The 24350-nt window shown below is 34.9% G+C and overlaps 1 protein-coding gene across 3 annotated transcripts; it reads right to left on the bottom strand.

The window, feature by feature from the left end:
* Window positions 1-166: 166 nt before the first annotated feature.
* Window positions 167-22387, bottom strand: LOC109110996 (adenylyl cyclase-associated protein 2-like). Of its 3 annotated transcripts, none has more exons than XM_042777107.1 (13): window positions 22234-22387; window positions 18444-18574; window positions 17443-17543; window positions 11540-11617; window positions 6540-6683; window positions 5873-5958; window positions 5477-5582; window positions 2571-2748; window positions 2315-2490; window positions 2046-2169; window positions 1855-1937; window positions 823-966; window positions 167-596 (listed from the first exon to the last, which is right to left on the bottom strand). In XM_042777107.1, exons 2-13 carry the CDS (start codon window positions 18562-18564, stop codon window positions 513-515), a joined length of 1425 nt encoding a protein of 474 aa, XP_042633041.1. In that variant the 5' UTR covers window positions 18565-18574; window positions 22234-22387; the 3' UTR covers window positions 167-512. The 3 variants fall into 3 exon arrangements, with proteins under 3 accessions (XP_042633041.1, XP_018979502.2, XP_042633042.1); XM_019123957.2 differs by having other exon boundaries at window positions 22223-22379; XM_042777108.1 differs by lacking the exon at window positions 18444-18574 and having other exon boundaries at window positions 22223-22371.
* Between the last annotated feature and the right edge of the window lie 1963 nt (window positions 22388-24350).

Raw genomic sequence — 24350 nt, 5'->3', positions numbered from 1 at the left:
TACTACACAGAACCAAAATGCATTTAACATGAGAATTTATGACATCAACACAAAGTATTTTATAATGTCAGAAAGACAGACAAAAAAAAAAAAAAAAATATATATATATATATATATATATATAATATATAATTGTATTATATTATTAATTGTAGCTTGGTTGTTGATTTATTACTTTAACTTGGTACTTTGAGTTGCTGACTGAAAAACTCCCATATCCACACATAATGGTGTCATCCTGTGTATTTATTAATGCTTATTTATTTTTATTGCTGCTAAAATCAAGGGTGGAAAATATGCAACAGAGATTTGTTCAAAGGTTTCATAGCTTGTGTGGGGAAATGACACTTGTTTGTCCATATTTTGCTCTTAATTTGAATTTTACAAGCCTTAATCTACAACTCACACAACCACAATGTATGAATTCTTACGTCTCAGCTAACTGTGTGATACAGTGAAAGTGCATGAAGAATTCTGGGTAGGAGGAAAGAGATGACGAGCTGGAAAAGGAATCAACCAGCGATCTTCGTGGGCTCTGTCACCAGGCTGGAGCCGTCCCAAAACGTTTTAAACTGCTCTGGGATTGGAAACTCCCTCTGTTGAATATACAAGAATATATTAGTCAAATAATGTATAAACAATGTCTCAAAATTTACGGCTGATGACAGATTTTCCCTCACGTTTGAATGTAAAGCAGGTCAAACCACTGGAATGGAACACTGTTATTGTGGTACCATGATATAATGTATCAAGAAAGTTATTGTTAAAATGAAAGGTTATGGTAGCTCTGTTGGTAGATATTTTCAGTGTAAATAAACTCACATAATCATCTTCTCCCTCAGGAACGAGGACGTTCATCTCAGAGCTCTTGGCACTGACAATCTCACAATCAAGTGAATCCTTGCTCAAGTAGACATGGCACCCCTCAGTCTTGTTAATGGAAATAGTAGGAACTTTTCCCATTACCTGAAAGGCCAAAAACAAGTTATGTGTTGTTCACAGGCAACAAAATATAGTCCAAAAACTACAATTAAAAAAATAAAAGAGCCATGAGTTCCTGCTTGGTGAAAACAAGCTACAAAAGTCTCTTATGCTCAACAAGGCTGCATTTACTTGATAAAAATACACTAAAACCAGTAATATTGTGAAGCATTATAACAATTTAAAATAACTTTTCTATTTTAATATATTTTAAAATGTAATTTATTTCTGTGATGGCAAAGCTGAATTTTCAGCAGTCATTAATCCAGTCTTCTGTGTCACATGATCCTTCAGAAATCATTCTAATATGCTGATTTGCTGCTCAAGAAAAAAATAATTTTTTTTTAAAAAAATTTTTTGATAAAAACAGCTGTGCTTCTTTGAGTTTTTGGGTTTATTTTTTGAATGTAAATTTTTTATTTGAAGCATAATTTTTTTGTAAATAATTTTTTATTTTTATTGGTCTTTTTAATGCAAAAAATACATTTCTTTAAAAAAAATCTTGCCGATTCTAAACTTTAGAATAGTTCTGTATGTGGTTGACGAATTGGACAATATTATGTAGCAACATCTTAGCAGTTCTTGCTATAACACCACATAGCAGCTACAACATTGAAGTTTGAAGCATGACTCTGTAATTTACGTCCATTAAAGTCTCTTCAGTATCAACAGATGCATACCACAATGCTATTCAACATTCGCAGTTGTGTTGACAGGGATATTCTTTATTGATTCTGGCAGTTATGACCATAATTCATGCACATACATTATGCTAACACGTTCTCTTTTACAATAACAACCCTGAGTGCAGATCACTCACAGATCAAAACACTTCAGCCTGCAACTTGTTATGCACAAACATTTACGTCTAACCTGAAGCTGAATGTCTCTGGAGTTGATGATCTCAACGATGCCCACCACACTGTCAAACACGAGTCCGAGCTTCTTACAATTATCTGTGAAGAGAGACAGACATTGGCCAGGCGTGGTGTGCAGTGCAACGATAAAGGAGAAGATAACGTTACTGAATAAGAGCAGCTGGTGTTATGAGGAGCTCCTCTTACCCATTATGATGGAGTTGACTTTGCCTTTGATCTGGAGTGTGGAGTTGCTACAGCTAAAGACATAAACCACCTGTCTGAGCTCAGTCTCCTCTATCACCAGGTCATGAGACTGCTCCTGATGCTCCTACAGGCCAAATACACACAATAGATCCACTAAACACATGCTGTAGTCATGGTAAATCAACAGAATGTCACTACAAGTGCAGGGTTCAAGTCTGAGTGTTATATTAATACATTTCTAAATTCATTGATGGGCCGAGGGCACCTACCACCCTCCACTTCTTTCCTTCTAGCTCCAGCACGGGGGAATGTTTCTTGGCAGGTGCACAGGCAGATGAGCTGGGGTTCTGACTTTTGGCTGGAGATGCCTGGTGTGTCCTCCCCCCCTGAGAGCGCAAGTTAGGGTTCTTATGGGTCTTCTGCTTGTCAGAAACATGCTTTAAACCTGGAGGCAGAACACATCACCTGCTGTCAGTTTTGATGGCAGTATAGTGTTTTGTAGTCTGGCGGGGTTTTCCTGTCCACCTTTAGTGATGGCCTCTCCCTGGTTGAGCTGTGCAAACAGAGCTGAGTGCTGGGCTGCTGTGTCGTCAGATTTAGGGTTATTATCCAAGAACACTGGGGGAGGACCTGGTGGTGGAGGAGGAGGAGGGCAAGTAACATCAGAAGGAGCACCGAACAATGAGAGAGGGGCTACAGGACCCTGTGGAGAACATCAGAGTTAGTCCAGGAAAAGCTGGAAACTTATATGCTCATTCTAGAATGGGAAAACCATTATAAACAAAAGTAAAAACACAATATTCATGTTACAGAATTCACAGTATAGCTGTAATTTCACAACCTCAAATTACAATTTTTCTTTTTTTAAATTGTAAAATAGTTACTTAATTTAAATGTGATTTTAACCCCCATGTGGCTGAATTCACTGCAATGGGCGTCCTACTCCAGTAGGTGGCGTATGAGGCAATGGATTACAGCAAGTCTGTAGTGTTGCTGACCCTGAATGGAGGGTATGAAGTTCCAAAAGGGTGACCTCCATTAAATCAAAAAATTTTTTTTTTTAGTTAAATGTATATTGCATATTTATAATATATGTTATTAAAACAAAAGTCTGAAATGGTACTACTGAAACATGGTAATATTAGTAGGAAACATTGTTTGTTTTTTAAGCTTTGTTTAATGTAAATGGGTTTAAAAAAAACAGATTTTATATAGTAATGTGGCCACACTTCACTGAATTAATATTTTTCTCAATGTTAATTTAAGAGGGATCACTTTAAAAAAAAAAGATAGATCCACACTCTATCCACACATATTATAAAATTGTAAAACTTCTACACAATTCGACAATAAATATAAGTAAAGTTATGCAGTGAAATGTCTTTTTAGAAACAAGCCTTGCTACATGGTTTGTGCTCAGAAAACAATACTCAATGAGTGTTTCCATGATGATTTATTCGAAACAATTTCATATCAGTCCATGTATTACTGGCACAACTGGGATAATCTTATTTAACAACATTTAAAGTAAAAGAACAGATCAGTGTGGCACAGTTGGCTATTGTGTGACCCTGACGGCACACTTATGCATGTTTTATATTGTCAGCACAGCTGCCATTGACAGTTGCACACGGTTCCCACTTCAACACTTAAACTTGCTTAAACAACTGTTGCACACTCATCTTTTCCTGTCTTGTACAAACACACACACTTCTAATCCCAATAATTGTGCTGATGTTCAGCATAGGTTAAACAGTTGGGCAACCCAACCTCTGACCCAAAAGGTCAATGCCTTGTGAAGAGGTGAAAAGGCAAAGGTACTTAAACAAACTGTTAGAGGAAGTTGGAAAACATGGCAGAAAAATACTTAGTGATGCGGGAGTTTGATTTGTGTCTGATGCGTGAGGATATACAGAAGTAAATGAAGTCAAAGGAGAGGTATAATGTGGAATACATGAGAAGCGAGGTTAAATTACGAGGAGTGTGTGTGAGAGCAGGTGTGTAAGCCAGAGACACACTAGGCTTTTGTTGGGGGCATTTCTATGGTAAACCCCCCATGCAAAAAGACCCAGATGACCACCTGTCCACACCATACAGTCCTCCACACACACTCGGAGCCCTCATGGCAGGAGGGACAGCTGACACACAGTCAGTGAGGGCTCTCAGGTTTCTGTTTGACACACTATTTCACCTCGTGACAGTAAAGATTTGACATCCCAAAAAGTCCCAAAACTACTTAAGGGGATAACTGTGTATTCTTTCAAAAGGCGTAATAGTAGTACGAAGCTGTTGTATAAAAGTAAAAAAAAAAAAAAAAAAAAATTACATATTATCAGTCAATTAAAAGTCAGTAAAAATAAAAAATTATAATTCTTTACATACACAACCATTCAAAAGTTTGGGGTTGATAAGATTTCTTTAATGTTTCTAAAAGAAGTCTCTTGTGCTCAACAAGGCATCAAAACTACAATAAAAACAGTAATATTGTGAAATATGATTTTTCTTCGATGAATATTCAATTCAATTCAATTCAAGTTTATTTGTATAGCGCTTTTTACGATACAAATCATTGCAAAGCAACTTTACAGAAAATTAAGTTTCTACAATATTTAGTATAATAAATATATATGAATATAAAGTTCATAAGAACAGCATTTATTTGAAACATCTTTTGTAACACTATAAATGTCTTTAATGTCACTATTGATCAATTGAATGTATCCTGGCTGAACAAAAGTCTTCATTTATTTCTAAACTTTTGAACAATAGTGTGCATAGAATAAACTCTATTCATAGATTAAACTCAAATCAGTTGTTTTAAATATAAGCATCACAACATATAATGTACACTATAAAATAATGAATATTCATTTTGAAATTTGATAAAAAGATTACATTTAACAGTGTTATTATTAGTTAATTATTAGTGTTTTAAAAATTAACTTTAAGTGAGTGTTAGATGGTATATCTAAATGTAAAATTATAGACGATTAAAAATGTGATATCGAATGATATACTGATAAATTAAAAATTCTCAAATTTCAGTAAGGTAATAAGCAGTATGGTACCAATATACTGTGCATCCCTAAATGGAAGAGATTCATTTCCAAGGCAGCCATGCATGACTATAACTGTACTATTTATCTAGATAGATGTACATAGTATAGCTCTTAATCATCTGAAATTAATCTGCATTCAACCAGCCTCTGTATGACCAAAGATGGAAAATATGCTCTTCTGTACTGAAGTTTCAATTTTTTCTCATTTGAAACACAATATCAAGCATTGAAAATGTTTACGTCTTTAAGAAAATGACAAATTTACTAGTTTTGATTACCAACAACTGTACTTATTCTATGCCTGGCAATGAATATTCACATCATACTTCCTGAATACAAACAAGTTGAGGTCAGCCTTAAAGTCTCACTCACAGTCTTGCTCCAGATGAGTCCAGTGGTGTGGTGCTCCTTGATGTAGGTCTGAAGTTCAGTCCAGATGCTCAGATAGGAATTCACCCACTCAACATGACTGGGGTCTCTGGGGTCAGTGGAGACACACACAAAAAAAAACCTTCAATGGCATTGTTCAAGTGAACAAATAAATCATATTTCCTATATTTGTGAGGGAAATTGACTATGTGTTTAACAAAAAGCACCAAAGTAAAGTAGAATCATGGTATCATTTGAAGATCCTTGGTGTAGCAAATATAAATACCATTATACATGGCTATGGTAATCATTATCACAATACCTTGTAAGGGATATTTCACATCAACATATCAAACTGACCTGATATGAACTAAATAATTAAAAAAACAATGCACTAACGTGTCTTTGTAATCTTTCAGGACTCTGTTTGTGTAGAAAATTGCGGCATCGTTCATCTCCTTCACATACGGCCCTGGTTTCTGACACTGTATGACAGAGCAAGAAAACAAAGGGTCAAAAGAATGTCAACGAAGCTTACTTATTAATATAAATAATAAGCTCAGAAAAAAAGGACCAATTTCCAGTAAAGCACTGTTACTGAGGCTCTGAAACTTTGATGTAAACAGCAGTGGTAGTTTAAAGCAAAAAATGATAGAGTCCAGATCTGTCTTAGTCCAAATTCACATTGCAGAGATTAGATACAGCCATCCACAGTAAAGACATCAGAGGAGTTTACATAATAGAAAATGATTATAAATTTAAACATCAATTTGGTGGTCCTCTCACCAATGACTCCTCCTGACCCAATGATGGTTTGTTTGAGGTCGGCCTGTTGTCACAATCAAAGAAAATATGCCTAATGGATGGATTTGATATTATTTGAAGTGTATTTGGTGGGCTTTCATCACTAGCATCAAGACATGACTGAATCTGACTGTGCAACCTTAACATTAAGCCACTCATTTTCTGGATCGGTAATAACAGAAATATGTTTGCATACAGGAAGTTAGTGGCTAGAATGCACCACACTGTCCATGGAAAGTGTGAGACAGGGAGAAATGCTCACCACGGCCACCCAGCCCAGAGCGGGCATGCTCTCGCTCACAGCAGACAGGTGGTTGAACAGGCTGCTGCCACGCTTCTTCTCCCGGAAATTCTGGACCTCCTGGATCTGGTCAGAGAGGGGTCTGAGGAGGTAGGCCATCTCTGTCTGATTGGGAAAAACAGCAGGAAAGCCATCAATCAAAAGTTAAGATTGCTTTGTGGAACATCAAACAGCAAATCTTATCAAACAGTCAGAGTTATGCATAAAACAGACCAAAGTTATTAAAAAAAAATACGGTTAGGATTTTTGAAGATGAATACTAATAGTGATAATTGTCTTGCAGGCTGTACTAATAAACTACTTAAATACAGTAATTTGGCATTTTAGTAATTTCATTTGAAAGTTCCATTCATAAAATATCTATCCCTTACTTTTATAATTCAATCGACTTAGTATAATAATTCAATTATTTCTGTGAGCCCAGCCTTCATAATATCTTTCAAAGATGAACCACTGTAGAGTATTCACTCTCTTCTATTAAAGAATAAGAAATTTTTTTTTTTTTTTTGACATATTTCCTATTGAAATAGGAAGTTTGGGCAGCACATATCCAGTTTTGTTATTGTTCACTAAAACTAAAATGTGACTGTACCTGAAGACAGATCTGATAAAAGTCAATATTAAAGACTATTAGCATACAGTATATTTTAAAACTAAAAAACATGGAGAAAAAGTTACTCCACAGCAACTCCAATTTTCATTTCATTGGACCTTTTAAGCAAGCACGGAGAAAAACAAAGAGCCTGAGGCACCCGAGCGGACTTTTAATAGTGGGACCGTTTTTTCCAATGAAACGTCCAGCGAGATCACCTCCCTCCCACTCCGCATTCCAGCCTGTGATGGGGAGATCCCCCTCGCCTTGTAAGGCCCTGTCCTGTACTGATGTTTATAGTTTACCTCTGAACAAGGGGGAGAGGGAACACACTGTTTCCTTTGTTAAATTAATGTTTTTGTATTTATGCTTATGTTCAAGCAGTTGCCATGTCCACCATTTCAGTCCATTTCATAAGAATTTTGGTGGGAGAATGAGGATGACTGATTCTCTGGGCTAAAAATACCGCTTCTTGTTTTCAGTCAGGCTCATCAGCTCAGGCTGAACTTCATGTGCAAATCAGATGAAATCACAGACTTCAACCTCATCAAATAAGTGACAGATAAACAAACAAGACAGGCAGTGTGTATTTAGACAGTATATGTTGGTACAAAGTGTTTATTCATCTATATTTACACATTTTGTGGCTGAATGTGACTCATCATTGGTTTTTGGTGTGAAATGTGGAGGGTTGTGGACTGAGTTTGTGTTTGTGTAAGTGTGGCATAAAGTGATAAAGAGTGAGGGGGAGCAAAAGAGAAAGAGCAAAAGCGTATTTACAGAAATTCCTCCCATAACAACATGCGCATGATTTTGATTTCCGTGAACAAAGGTGCCTCTTTCATCCATATTGGACATTACAACCCTTGTTAAGACCTGTCCGAAGTGCAAGTACCTTTCCAGCATCATTCTGAACTTCCCTTCCCATCATGCTCAGCCGAGGAGAGGGACAGAAATAGCCTGCCTATCTCTGAGCTATGAATGGAGCCAGAGCTAAGAGCTTTCTTGGCAGATTATGAATTATACAGTAAGAAAATAGAGGATTGCTTCACATTTAAAATTTGCACTTAGCTTATCCTGTTTTTAAGACACTTTATTATATATATATATATATATATATATATATATATATATATATATATATATATATATATATATATATATATATATATATAAACTCTAGATATACTGTATAATTGGAAATATATTAGCTATATAACTCTGGAAGGTATAATTTACTTTACTCAAAATAACCAGAAATGAATATATGAATATATATCCCTTGAACAGACAGAAAATACCTACAATAAATGTTAAATTATTCTTAAAAAAATAAATAACATAAAATAAAATGTTTTTACATTTTTGTGTTTTAATATATTTTTTTTTTAATTATTTTTTTTTTTTTAGATAATTTTTTAGATAAATAGTTGGACACATATTTACTCTATGAACTATGGAAGTTATAATTAACTTAAAAGGGCCAGAAATTAAGATATGGACAAATATACTCTGAACTGACAGAAAAAACCTCACTATTATCCCAAGACTGAACATCTTGGTCAGTCACAGAGCAATGCATTTTGACTGTGAACAACTCTGTTACAAGAGGAATTAAGAGAGAAACAGCTGCAGTCTACAGGCCACACAAACACTCCTCGTCCAGCGACAGGCCTGTCATGTGACCAGAGCCACAGACACACACTGGCTCAAATATAGAACATGCCCATAAAAAGCCACAGAACTCAAGCACAGTCCCGCACACACATATACAGAGAGAGAAAAGCCAGAGGTTTAGGGCAACTGTCCAGCATCCCTCCTGGGAGCTATACACACTTCACACTACTGATGGAGAGGAACAATGGCTAAACATAGTGTGTGTGAGTGAGAGAATGTTTGTAAAATATATTTATATATGCATGAACAGAAAAAAAATGTATTTAAGAATTATTCCGAAGCTGAGCTGTGGTGACTGTGTGTACAGTAGAGTACTACATAGATAGTCGCCAGTCTTTTCTTAGCATATCTAATTCAGGTTGAGTGTTTTTCCATTCAGATTTGTGGCAGAAATACCCTCCTCCCCTCACCAATGCATTTGACCATTGCAGATGTTGCTTTCTGTGTTTTTAATTAATTATTAGATACAACCACCACAATGTGAGATTGTTCATGCTAGGTTGTTATTCACCATTGCAAGTCTATAGGATTTTTTGCCTCATTTACTGACCATTAGGTTTGCTTAGAAAAGGAATAGCACAACTGTCCCCAACAAACATGATTTAAGGTATCATTTATGTCTGTTGCGCAAACGGTGCAAGACAAACATCTTATCTCATGGGATTTTCTGCCAGTGGCCATTAGTCTGACACATACAGATCAGAGATTTGGCCTTCAGCTGTGTACATCTCAATGAGCTCAGTAAATATTGACTCTGTGTTCAAATTAAACATGTCGAAATAAAAACACACTAAATATTGCAAACAGTCCTGCTATAGCACTTGTGTGTTTATTATCCAGTGTTTGATTCTCCATCCTACTTTCATCCAATAGCCTGTGGCCTCAGATCTTCTTCCTGTTTGGGCAACGTGAACCAAAGTCCCATGACATGACATCACGCTGGCCCCCTGCACTTCCCCCTGGCCACTGTGTGAATGCACCAGGAATGTGTCGCATTGGCAATTTTTAAAACGGGAGAGGTAATCCCTATGTGAACAGAAACTATAGTCGCATGGCTGACCACATCGCTCAGAATAGTATGGAGGAGAGTAAGAGGTCGGCATTACAGCAGAACAGAGCATTGAAAAGCACTGAATTTAGATCACCCTTAAAGGAATAGTTCACCCAGAAATGAAAATTTGCTAGAAATTTACTCACCCTCAGGCCATTCAAGATGTAGATGAGTTTATTCATCGGAACAGATTTGGAGAAATTCAGCATTACATCACATGCTCATCAGTGGGTCCTCTGCAGTGAATGGGTGCCGTCAGAATGAGATTCTAAACAGCTGATAAAAACATCACTATAACCTCATGCAGTGAAAAGCTGCTGGTCTGTAATCAACACAATCATCATTAAGACATTTTAACTTTAAACCAATGCCTCTGGCTAAAATAAGAGTCCTCTCATCTGAATCAGAAGAAATATGCATAGATCAAGCATTGTTTAGCAAAACAATTTTAAACAAAAATGTTATGGATATGGATGATAGTGGATAACAAGGGATGGACTTTTTCACTGGAGAAAGCATTATTATGGACTTTATTTAGCATTTTAGCCAGAAGTGACATTTTAATGATAAAACATTTAAATTAATGTTTTTTTTTTTTTTGTTTGTTTTTTTTACAAATGCACAATTTTTCCCTTCCCAGAACATTCACTGATGGACTGGAGTCATATGGATTACTTGGTTGTTTTTATCAGCTGTTTGGACTCTCATTCTGACGGCACCCATTCACTGCAGAGGATCCAAGTGATGAAATGCTAAATTTCTCCAGAACCGTTCCAATGAAAAAAAATAATTCATCTACATATTGGATGGCCTGAGGGTGAGTAAATTTCCAGCAAATGTTCATTTATGGGTAAATTATTTATTTAAAGAGACAGTACACCCAAAATGAAATTTCAGTCATTGTTTTATCAGCCTCATATACTGTTATTTAAAAAAAATTAAAACAAGATTTCTATTTCAAGTAGCTTTTTCTGAAGCACACAATAGCCTTGTATAATAATAAAAAAAAGTTAAGGTCATTATTATAACTGTTTGGAAAATATCTGCTTGGGAGAAAAATACTTATTTTCATCATCCTATTTTATAAAACATTCAGTAAATTGATCTCATTATGACAATTTATCCATTCAGGTTTATTTGTGGTTTTGTTTGTCTTCTTTTTTTTACCCCTTTTTTCTTAATCACAGTGACAAGCTTCTCTCTGGTGACGTATGCTGGACTTCTTCAGTCATTTAGTCTGCATTTGTGTCAAAACTGAAGCATTCTTTAGGCTTAAACCGATTTGCCTCCATCTAATCAACAACCAATGTATAAGAGCAAGTCCCCCTCCAAACTTTCCTTCTGTATGTGACAATACAGAAGAAATTTGCAGGTAGACATCTGTTGAGACTCCACAGACAGAGTCATATGGGTCATTTGCTGAAGAGACTCTCCCAGCAGGCACTTTCAGTCAAACTAAACATTGTTATTATGGTGCTTAAAATATGACAAACTCTGTAGTGTGGGATATGCTAACAGTGCTTCAATTAAATTGATTACTTCATGACCATAAAACTGTGAAATGTCACATGTCGTAAGTTTACAATACATCTAGTTTAAATGTGAATGAAATCATATGCAGACATTTTGGTTTGGTTGTACCTTTGCTGGCTCCTGGTGTGTCATGGCCATTTTGAGGAAAGCACGCTGGACCTGCAGGGCATTGTTCACCATCTCTGCCTGTTGTATAAAAAACAACAATAAAAAAAACAGGTGACAACAAATGCATTAATTTTATATATATATATATATATATATATATATATATATATATATATATATATATATATATATATATATATATATATATATATATATATATATATATATATTTATATAGGTGCTGGTCATATAATTAGAATATCATCAAAAAGTTTATTTATTTCACTAATTCCATTCAAAAAGTGAAACTTGTATATTATATTTTGATGATTATAACTGACAGCTAAGGAAAATCCCAAATTCAGTATCTCAGAAAATTAGAATATTGTGAAAAGGTTCAATATTAATCAGCTAATTAACTCAAAACACCTGCAAAGGCCTTTAAATGTTCTCTCAGTCTAGTTCTTTAGGCTACACAGTCATGGGGAAGTTTGCTGACTTGACAGTTGTCCAAAAGACGATCATTGACACCTTGCACAAGAAGGGCAAGACACAAAAGGTCATTGCAAAAGAGGCTTGCTGTTCACAGAGCTCTGTGTCCAAGCACATTAATAGAGAGGCAAAGGGAAGGAAAAGATGTGGTAGAAAAAAGTGTAAAAGCAATAGGGATAACCGTACCCTGGAGAGGATTGTGAAACAAAACCCATTCAAAAATGTGGGGGAGATTCACAAAGAGTGGACTGCAGCTGGAGTCAGTGCTTCAAGAACCACTACGCAAAGACGTATGCAAGACATGGGTTTCAGCTGTCGCATTCCTTGTGACAAGCCACTCTTGAACAACAGACAGCGTCAGAATGGGCTAAAGACAAAAAGGACTGGACTGCTGCTGAGTGGTCCAAAGTTATGTTCTCTGATGAAAGTAAATTTTGCATTTCCTTTGGATATCAGGGTCCCAGAGTCTGGAGGAAGAAAGGTGAGGCACACAATCCACGTTGCTTGAGGTCCAGTGTAAAGTTTCCACAGTCAGTGATGGTTTGGGGTGCCATGTCATCTGCTGGTGTTAGTCCACTGTGTTTTCTGAGGTCCAAGGTCAAAGCAGTCGTATACCAGGAAGTTTTAGAGCACTTCATGCTTCCTGCTGCTGACCAACTTTATGGAGATGCAGATTTCATTTTCCATCAGGACTTGGCACCTGCACACAGTGCCAAAGCTACCAGTACCTGGTTTAAGGACCATGGTATCCCTGTTCTTAATTGGCCAGCAAACTCGCCTGACCTTAACCCCATAGAAAATCTATGGGGTATTGTGAAGAGGAAGATGCGATATGCCAGACCCAAGAAAGCAGAAGAGCTGAAGGCCACTATCAGAGCAACCTGGGCTCTCATAACACCTGAGCAGTGCCACAGACTGATCGACTCCATGCCATGCAGTAATTCAGGCAAAAGGAGCCCCAACTAAGCATTGAGTGCTGTACATGCTCATACTTTATGTTCATACTTTTCAGTTGGCCAAGATTTCTAAAAATCCTTTCTTTGTATTGGTCTTAAGTAATATTCTAATTTTCTGAGATACTGAATTTGGGATTTTCCTTAGTTGTCAGTTATAATCATCAAAATTAAAAGAAATAAACGTTTGAAGTATATCAGTCTGTGTGTAATGAATGAATATAATATACAAGTTTCACTTTTTGAATGGAATTAGTGAAATAAATCAACTTTTTAATGATATTCTAATTATATGACCAGCACCTGTATATGTACTATTCTTTCTCTCTCTCTCTCTCTCTCTCTCTCTCTCTCTCTCTCTCTCTCTCTCTCTATATATATATATATATATATATATATATATATATATATATATATATATATATATATATATATATATATATATATATATATATATATATATTAGGGCTGTCAAAGTCGATTAATCACATCCAAAATAAAAGTTTTGTTTACATAATATATGTGTGTATACTGTGTATATTTATTATGTATATATAAATACACACACATGCAAGTATATATTTAAGAAGAATATGTTATGTTTATATATTAAATATATTTATATATAATATAAAATATAAGAATATAAATATATAAATGTATATACATGTAAATATTTTCTAAATATATAATTTATGTGTGTGTATTTATATATACATAATAAATATACCCTGTACACATACATATATTATGTAAACAAAACTTTTATGAATGTCTTGCTAAATGGTTGAATGATGATGTAAATGTAATGTAAATATATTCTGTTCACAAGTGATATTTACCTTGTTTTTCTTTGTTTCCTTTAATATAATGTTTAACAAAACATTTTGAAATCATTTCACTCTATTTTCAAATTAATTATGTTATTAATTATGCTATTTAAAATGTAATACTATTTGTATGATGGACTTTCAGATATGATTGAAAGTCCAAGGTTTTGGAATAACGATCAAATAAAATACATAAAGGGCATTTGAGAAGCAGAAAAAATAATTTATGAAAGCAAAGTAGAAAGTTTGGAAGACATTTTTAATGTGACCTTTATACAGTAAAAAGTTAGTTCTGTTATATAAAAATCAACCTTAGGGACATAAAATACCCAAAGTTAAAGAATCTCCTAAATGAAGTAAAGCCTAAAGGGATGGAACTGAACTCTTTGCTGCACACACACATACACACAAATTGAGGCAAATCCTACATTTAGGAAAAGATTTCCTCTTGCAGAACACGAGGGAATCCAGAGGTCCGTTTTACCTTAAAAGGAGCCGACTATAGGAGATAAAACCCTCTCCAAGCCCATCTCTTTCAGCATTGATGAGAAACTTAGATGGGTGAATGTTGCCTTTCGAGGTAAAGGCACTTCACAGGATTTCTCATCCGTAATTCCCACACTTTCAGGTTCAAAAGGTCACCTCTGCATGACTCCCGGTTAAATCAAGACAATCAGGCTGTGGTTCAGATCAGCAGTGTGTGGCAGAGGAGAAAGCGATATTAAATGCAATCTCTTTCACAACTCTACTAAGAAGTTTGATGCCAATCTTAACTGAACTGAACCACAATAACTGTGCAATCATAGTTTATTTCAGTTATCAAGCTTTCATAAATATAAACATCTCATGTTTTAATCAGGGTTTTTAAATCCTATTGACCTTTCTTTGTTTACACAATTCAATACAAAGGCATCAATTAAACTGAAGATGTTCGGCTAAGATTCTAATATTGGGTAAAGAATTATATTTATTTATTAAGTATTATAATATATAGTATTATGTACACTACATTTCAATGTTTGGGGTTGGAAAGATTTTTGAATGTTTGTGACGAAAGTCTCTTATGCTGACCAAGGCTACATTTATTTGACCAAAAAATATAGTAATAACAGCAATACTGTTGAATTTAATTCAACATAAATATATATATAACTCTGGCAAAGCTGAGTTTTCAGCATGATTCCCCATTGCTCCTGTAGCTCAAGTGGTAGAGCATTGCGTTACGAAGCGCAAGGTTGGGGGTTCGATTCCCCGGGAACACATGATAGGTAAAAATTGATAGCCTGAATGCACTGTAAGTCGCTTTGGATAAAAGCGTCTGCTAAATGCATAAATTTAATTTTAATTTTTAATTTTCAGTGCCACATGATTCTTCAGAAATCCTTCTAATATGTTTAATATTTTTGTGGTAACCATGTAACTTTTTATTATATTATATAGTACTATTTAAATAGATATAGTAAATATAATAATTGTATTATTTATTATTACACTAAACTTACTATTTTACACTCTATAAATGGGTTTGTATACAGTGAAAATATACAGCTGCCTTTATATTTTAAGAAGAGCATCCTTAAGGGACCATCATCTCTGGAGGTTGGTGGCATTAAAAAATGTGAAAACCCCCCAAAAGACCACATCCACACAGACCTACAGAACATGATAAGTTCTGAGCGAAAGATCCCACATACACACTCACACACATATTCAAAGAGCCATTTCTCATCTCTTATTAGACCAAAAGGGAAATGTTTCCTCTCTGAGTTGAGCTTGAGGAGAATTCCAGTGTTAACAAAGAGGAACATACATCCCTCTGACCCTCTCCCACTTTCTTTCTGCTCTTTTTCACCCCTTCCCTCTCCCTCTTCTCATAATATTACATTCCATCACTAGAATGAGCCACTGTGCCACTGTGTACACTAAGTACATTGTCCAGCGCCTCATTTCTCAAGCAGCTCTTACCAATCGGTAGCGACTGGCCATGAAATGTAAGCCATATAGTCCATTATGTACTGTCAGCCAAAAAGAATCACCAACATTTTGGTTATTGTTTGCAGTTTATCATCTCAAAAAGAAGCTTGTGTTAGGACAGATGGGACAGAGGCACTCACTGACAAATGATTGATGGTAAGGGCTCCTTGGGAGCAAATGCACCACTATTAAATTCTGATGAAGATAGTGTTCGGGACATTTTAGTTAAATTATTATCTATTATAAAATTCTATAATAATTGTCAATAATTTGATGAGAGTTTTTTAGTTCATATTGAACTCTCTGACTGAATTGCAGATTTTGGTATGCTGGCAAATTTGAAAACAGTGTGACGTGGTTGAGATCTCTTCAAAAGTGTTTCTCAGACAAAAATTCTAAGAAGCTGAAAATGTAAGCAAATTTGCTCTCCAATTAATCTAATTGCGTCCAAAGGAGAATTACTGAAATATTAAAGAGCGACCTTTAAGATACGCTTTCAATACAAATACAAGTTTCAGTATTTGAAAGGAACTAATACCTTAAAAAATGAATACTTTTATTCAGCAAGGATGCATTAAATTGATCAAAAGTGACAGCGAAGACATTTAGAATGTTACAAAAAAAGTATTTATAATGCAACAAAAGATTATAGATAAATGCTGTTCTTTTGAACTTTCTGTTCATCATGGTTTTCACATAAATATTAAGCAAGAAAAACTGTTTTCAACATTGACAATAAGATTACATATGTCTTGAGCTCCAAATCAGCTTATTAGAATGAAACACAGGAATAAATATTTTTAAATATATTACAATCGAAAATGGTTACTTTAAATTGTAACAATATTTCAAAATATATTATTTTTTTTTTTTTTTTTTTTGCATAAAAACCCTTGGTCAGCATATGATTCTTACCAACCTAAACTTTTAAACAATAGTGTATTTTGAAACAACACCATCAGAAGTGTTTTCTTTTTAATTATTATTATTACTCTTAGTCTTTATATATATATATATATATATATATATATATATATATATATATATATATATATATATATATATATATATATATATATATATATATATATATATATATATATATATATATATATAACAATCCAGAAGTTAATATAACCTTTTTTAACAAAATAACACTGAACAAAAAGTAATTTTCCAATCCAACAAGACACTAATACAGCACTTCACTGCTTCAGCAAAAATAAGTAACAGTTTAAACAAGCTGAGTTGTCTCTGTAAATAAGCTTTAGACAAACAAAAGCTGTTCTACCTTCACTTTTTCCATTTTTCAAACATATGCTTTCAGATTTTAATAAAACATTTTCCATTTGTTATGATGTGAATGGATTTAAAAAGGCTGCAGGGAAACAGAACAGCACAAATTCAATTGTCAAATATAGCAGAGTTATGTGAACCTGGACAGCAACAGCTGTGCGCTCCCTGAGCAGCTGTACTGTGGGGATGACGCTTTGGACGTCTGTGAGTGTGTGCAGTCATTTGGTACTATAAACTAAGAGCTCTTAGGAGAATGACTTCACTCTTATATTATCTACCTCTGCTCATCTTCTGTCTGTATTCGTGTCTCTCTGTAAAATCTGCATTGACATTGATATTCACAACCACTCACACTTACATGCTTTGCCACATCTCCACCAATAGCTGTGCTGGTCCTCAAATATTCAGACACTGGACCACTCAGCAAATGGTCGAACGCCTCCATGCTTTCGGATTCACCCAATTCAAAGAGACAGCAAAGAGACCACAGAAATTAATTCAACTGAATAAACAGAGTCTAACAGCACAAACAACACAGGAAGCTTTAAAATCCCATTCATTGCTGGGGACGTCAGGATTGGAAAAGCAAAGAAATGTTAATGTTACAAGAGAATGTTGATTCTAAACTAATGAGATCTTTGACAAGACAATGAAATATATAGATCAACCAATATTCTTTTTTTAAGATAAGCAGATACAAGACAAGCAATTTTAGACCCCTGTATATTTTTTTGTTATTTAGTTGTATTTCAGCGATTAGACACAAAATAATGACTAAAATAAAACAGTATAAAACAGCTACAACAAAAAAAAATCTGCTGAAAATAAGAGTTAATATTAAAATTGTTATTAGTATTATTATGGTTAACTGTAGTATTAATATTATTGTTATTAGTAGTAATTATGCCACTATTTATAGAATGTATAACAGAAGTAGAAAATTTTTGAAAATGAAAAAAAAAAAAGATTGGTCAAACTAAAAGAAAAAAAGGCTGAATGCACTGAAGGAACAATTGCACACACAAACTAGAGACTGGAGAAGGCAGAAAAAAGAATTCAGAAATCCCATTCACTGACATCCGTATCCATAATATATTTCAGACTGTGTCTATGTGCAGTGTGCCAAGACCAATGCCACTCTGTTCCTATGAGAATATTTTTCCCACGATGCAAAAACCCCTAAAAGTCAGAGGTCTTCTCCTTACGATAATCTGAACAGACAATGCCCTGTGGACTCATCGTAACAGACCACAACAGCATTTTTACATCATATACTTTATAAATAAAAACTATTAATATACTGAATAATTCAACTGCTGTCAAGATCTTTCATCTAAAGCACTGTTGTACTTATGGTACCTCCGTTGATCATGCTGCTGATGTCCCCGTTGACCAAACCCCCAGGACAGTTCTGCAGTTTGATCGCCACCGCCTCCAGACGAACCACTGCCTGCTCCAGACGCTCAACCAGTGCTTCCATGACAACGGTCCTGGAGAAACAGAGCAAACTCTTGGTCTGTGCTAAACGGCCATTATGGCCGATGAAAGCTGTTTGATTTGTTGGGACTTCATGACCTGAGTACCAGTCAGTTCAATAAAACCCTTTCTGTTCCCTGTAACGGTCAAACAACTGCACATATCCCAGAGAAACATGACAACAATAATTATGAGAAACGTTTCATTGACTTTCTTGGAGGTGATCTAGTCCATCGTATGCAAAAATGTTGCAAGAATGGGATTAAGTTAAAAACTGTTAACACTTTTTGTTTACTTAATGACTAATAATAATAATAAACATTACGTAAAACCAGCCACACCTATCAATAACATCCATTTTCAAAAAAATATAGAAAATATTATTATTACAATGATGATGACGTATTAGCTAAAATTGGCTTTTTGCAAATCTAGCAGACACACACTGAGTATATGAAGGCGTGGAGGGTTCACTGGCAGCCGTCCACATGACCACACCTCAATACTCATCTGCTAACAGGAATGTAACAGTACAGCAGTTTATCAAACTATTTAATTACATAACATGTTCATCCCCATATTAACACCTTTCAAAAAGAACTCAACCAGAATACAGTAAAACCATAAATATCACTGCTATCTTGACATGTTTCAGCCTCCATCTGAGCACTTGATCAGCAAATACAAATTCTGTTCTATATTTGAAATGTTTTAGTCATTATTAGTAATTTAGTCATTATTAATAAAAAATACATTAAATCAGTCATTGGACCATATATATATATATATATATATATATATATATATATATATATATATATATATATCTACACACACACACAAACATACACATATTATATGTGTGTTTGTGTGTGTGTGTGTGTGTGTGTGTGTGTGTGTGTGTGTGTGTGTGTGTGTGTGTGTGTGTGTGTGTGTTTCTCTATATATAAAATAGTATAAAGTATAAAATATTAGACAATTTCAAACCGTTTTGGCTAACAATGGCATAATTCAATTAAATAGATGAAATCAAATTTGAATGAAATGAAATCTCATGCTGGTATTCGAAGTCTAATAAACAGCTTGTCATCGTCATCGTTCTTATTAGAGGAAAGAAGTTGAATTTGATCATCCAATCTGGTTCATATCACTAAAAAATAATAATCACATTGTGATCACTGTTACCTATTAACTCTGACTTTTTCAAAAGTATTGTAGATTCCCTTTATATACATATATTTGATCAACTATTCTGATTCCATTAAGAAATCATGTCTGTGACAAAACGAAAAACAAAAGACTGATATAATGTTTATAGAAATCAAACATGCAAATGAGCAAAATCCTGCAAACAATTTTAGCAACTTATAACCTGAGCACCTTCACACAATCCAACATCATACAATAGCAGCGAGGAGCTAACAGCACACCACACTGATTCATTCATGTGCACATTAAAGAGAGAATAGACAACAAAAGAGCTGTATTTGCTGCATTTAACATGTAGCTACTAAAAGAGCTACTCTCTCTCTGACACACGTCAGCAGTAATTAATAGTGACCCAGTGTGGAAACGCTCACGTCATCTTGTTATCTCTCTAGAGAATTCTCTAGGCCCTGCTAAATGCCTGACCTGGGCCTCAGTTGGGCTTTTCAGAGAGGAAGAATAAGCTCTGAGCTTGTGACACAGACAGAATTGTTTCTAAAACACAGGGCACCAAACCTCCAGCTTAAGTAGAGATCATCAAACCGGTGGCTACATGACTTGAGCGCAGTGCTCAACATTATAGGCCAAAAAATGACTCAAAATATCTAGAAGGCCTTTGTCAAATAAAATACTATTGCCTCAGCCTGGAGGCATATGTGTGGTTAGTCTGCCATAAAGCATGATAAATACTGCTGAACTAATATTTCAGGAATCAGGAGTGATGCAGTTAACTTACTAGGCACTCTTTTCTATTTCTAAATGTCCATTCTCAGACTCTAAATGCAGAGCAATGCTTCACCCGTATACAGGGGAGAGAAGGTGACTGAGGGTCTGAGCCCATGTGCCAATATGATGTCCTTTCAAGAACACACTGAAAACGTATTAAATTAATATATATATATTATATACATACATCTTTAGCTCAGCTTCTCAAGACGTTATAGGGACAGTAATATTGATACTAAAAATCTTTTCATGAGCTGTCTGGTGAATATTTTGAAGTGGAAGAAATGTGGTTTGTGCCTCTACATCATTTACATCATTTTCTTACCAGGGGTGTAGGAATGTTTTGTAAAAAAGGGTGGACACAAAGTAATGACTATATCTCCCAAATAGGTGGGAGATGTGACACCCTGTTGAAAACAACAGAATTTTAATTTTTAATCAGAATCGCCTTTGTTATTTACATTCCCTTGCATAATTGTATCTGTATAGATTTTGTACATGCATATCTTATCTATTATGTCCATACATACATATTTATATTTATTTTTTTCTGTGTATTTCTCCAAATTCCTTGTGTGTTTATGTAAGCATATGGCAGTTAATCTGATTTTGGTTCAGACACAAAATCAACAACTTGACCACAATTCATCTACTATTTATATTTAAAATAACTTCTATGAATATTTCATATAGCACTAGAATTAGAAGCATTGAAAAAAATGCATTTTTGAAACAGAAACTTGAAATCTAGCAAAGCCATGTGGGTAATTCATTTAGTGTGCTTGAATATATGGTGATGGGACAGATTATGTATACATAAAATACTATTCAAAATTATGAAAACACTTTATACAGGGATATTGTATCCTTTATAAAGGATTGGTAATGAAAAGATATACTGAATAGTGATGATAATGTTAGTAGTAGTAGTGATGATAATAAAAATAATAAGAAGAATAATGCATGTTCTTCTAAATATACATTGAGAATACCCTATATTGTCATATTAAATTAATGTTTATTAGTGCTGTTTGTCTGGAGTTAAGGGTAGGCATAACAAGCTTTAACTTCAGCCTACACCTTTTTGGTCAATAAGAGTATAAATATCTTTTTTTTTTTTTTTTTTTTTTTTTTTGTAATTATTTTATTTTGTATGGTTATGTATGTGCACGTATGTGTACATGCATATGTACAGTTGTATATATGTACCTGTAAGTTTCATGCTTTCCTGTGCAAAATGATGCAAATGGAATTTTGCTTGTTGACCTAAAAAAAATTAATAATATTGAATATTGTGATATCTAGCCAATTTACAAGCCTACAAGGAGAGTATATCGACCTACCCTAGTGATTTATGACAAGAATTGAACTACTAGGTTATTAGACAGTAGCATCACTGCAAATGTAGCGCGTGTCTAACAGAGCTAAAGTAACTAGCCTGTCTCGTCATCTCTATCCCACAGGCAGCAGACGCCTGGACGCGCTGATATGACAACTGACAGATCCTGCAATTAGTGAACAGATAAGGCACCCTGCCCTCTGACACAGACACACCACTGCAACCTAAAATTGTGCTAGTTCATGCCAAAATCCTGGCAGCACAGCGACTGCGCGTGACTCCAAACACAAAAACGCACACGTTTCCATGAGAACCTCCCACCCGCTCAGAGCGAGACCCAAACGTCCTACTCACGACCTGGAATAATAATATGACACAGAGTCGTTCTTACCGAAATATTACCTCTGACAAGGGATCCGGGGTTTACGCTCACGTTTTCTTTAGGAAAAGCGAGAAGTGGTTCGGCTATGGAGGTCTGGTCCTGCGTCCCGGGCGCTCTGCTGTCACTCAGCTGAGCCAAGCACAGCGCGCTTCCGGGACTTCCATATTTGGGAAGGATGAATCAGAGAAAGGTTACATCAAGATACCTAGATAGAGCATTGAGACCGATAACTAACTAACTAACTTAAATCTCGATAGTGCCACTATGAAAGGCAATATATACTAAAAGATTGGCAAACCTATACAGAAAAAATGAAAATATGACACTGAATAACAGAATTAATGTCAGAAAGTCTACAGATGAATAGTTGTATTACTTTTATTTAAGTGTCATAAAAATCCTGGAAAAATAAATGATAATTAGCATAATTTTAGAGCTTTTTTAAAATAATAAATGTTGAAGCATTTTCAAAATACATATTTGTAACAATAACATATTATTAACATAATGATTTACTTTTGTGTGCCAAATTAAAGTAAGTATTCAACATGCAGGAAGCCACTTTTTTGTAATGCAAAAAAAACAAAACAATGTGTTCAGTGTTCAAGCATAAACAATAATGGTTTCTACAGGTTTCTATATTTTATAGAAAATATGAAATATCAAAAATATCACTGATTATCAAAATGTGATACAAATATTAAATATGAAAAATATTAATATATTAATATAAATATCATTACAACATAAATGTATTTAAAAATGTATGAAGCCAATATGAATACAAGGATAACAAACATTTGTAAATACATGGTTTGAGCTAGATTTTCAGAAGATTTTTTAATCTCAGACATCCATATTTTTGCAATAAATAAATATATACATACAAAACCAACTTTGATGATCATTTTGTTACTTTGTTAATAAGTTCATTCAGTTTCCATTACCTCTTGAGCAACTAATTATCTACACTCCACATTTGCTTCATTGCACTTTTGACACTACAACAGATTATCAAGTAATCTGCCTGTCAGCCGGTATCAGTGACATTATTCCGCATCAGTTCCCCGTGGCGTTTTCTTCCCGCGGCCCTCTGCTATCATGGCCGACGTTAGACAGGCATCCCTGGTGTTGGTGTAGTGGAAAGTTTCCACCACTGCTGTGTCACAGTGGTACTGAAACACGAGCCAGCGTCAGGTTACACAGCGGGCAGAAATAGAACATCCTCGAGAAGCACCAAGTGCACAGATGTGGCCCTTTGGCATTTCTTATTGATAAGAAAGGCCCTAAATAATTCACTGAGCCACTGCAGGTCTCCAGTATGCGAAACAGCATTGAAAGGAATACAGGTGTTAGGTTGGATGGGTTTTAAATACAGATAAAACATACGTTGTGAGGGTTATATTTAAATGCAGGGTTGAGTTACATGGCATGTCAGCCTGGATCAGAATTTAGGGTCAGTTTATGGTCATTACCTAAAGTGCTCTGTCCTGAATATTATAAGACTGGGTACAACTAGGTCAACATGGTGGATCTCAGATCCATGACGGCGATTTGGCTCAAACATTGCTCAATCTATCCCGTATGAGGTTCACAAACAAGACACATAAACAAAATTGCTTATAGCATCACCTGACTAGACATATTAAATTATATTTAGTGATTCTGACAACGTGTTTACACAAATACGTTGATTATTCAACAGCCCTCGGAGATCAACACTTAATCATGTATGTTTATTCAACATGTCTCCCTTCTCTCGTTTAAACGAGCAGGATTTGTTTGAATTATTTGCATTGGTGCAAAACAGAATACATTTCACAAATGAAGTAAACTCAACTATCTCTAAAGGAATATTCGCAGTTCAGTAAAAATTGAGCTCAATCGACCACATTTATTTCACTTTTATTTTCAACTTGCCCCTCATTTTCTTCCTAAAAATTGAGGTTACGGTAATGCACTTACAATGGAAGTGAATGGGGTTTTCTGTTTTAGTGCGATAGCCACGTGATATAAACAGTTTCCAAGTCAACATGCTTTTAGAGTGAAAAAAACTGCTTAACGTTTTCTGTGTGAAGTTCTGATTTACTTCTACAACTTCACCAAAACCTGTCAAAAACCCTAAAACAACTCTAAA

The sequence above is a fragment of the Cyprinus carpio genome, chromosome A19 (genome assembly GCF_018340385.1).
Source record: "Cyprinus carpio isolate SPL01 chromosome A19, ASM1834038v1, whole genome shotgun sequence".
Taxonomy (NCBI): domain Eukaryota; kingdom Metazoa; phylum Chordata; class Actinopteri; order Cypriniformes; family Cyprinidae; genus Cyprinus; species Cyprinus carpio.
The sequence above is the reverse complement of the archived record's forward strand: the minus strand, read 5'-3'. Positions and strand labels throughout refer to the sequence as shown.

Bases quoted from the DNA above. Each gene is read 5' to 3' on its own strand.
- LOC109110996 (XM_042777107.1), bottom strand. From the start codon at position 18,564: ATGGAAGCACTGGTTGAGCGTCTGGAGCAGGCAGTGGTTCGTCTGGAG. The intron at 6,684-11,539 runs GTACAACCAAAC...TTTCCCAATCAG, and splicing joins CACACCAGGAGCCAGCAAAG to ACAGAGATGGCCTACCTCCT. The intron at 1,938-2,045 runs GTAAGAGGAGCT...CTCTCTTCACAG, and splicing joins AGTCAACTCCATCATAATGG to ATAATTGTAAGAAGCTCGGA.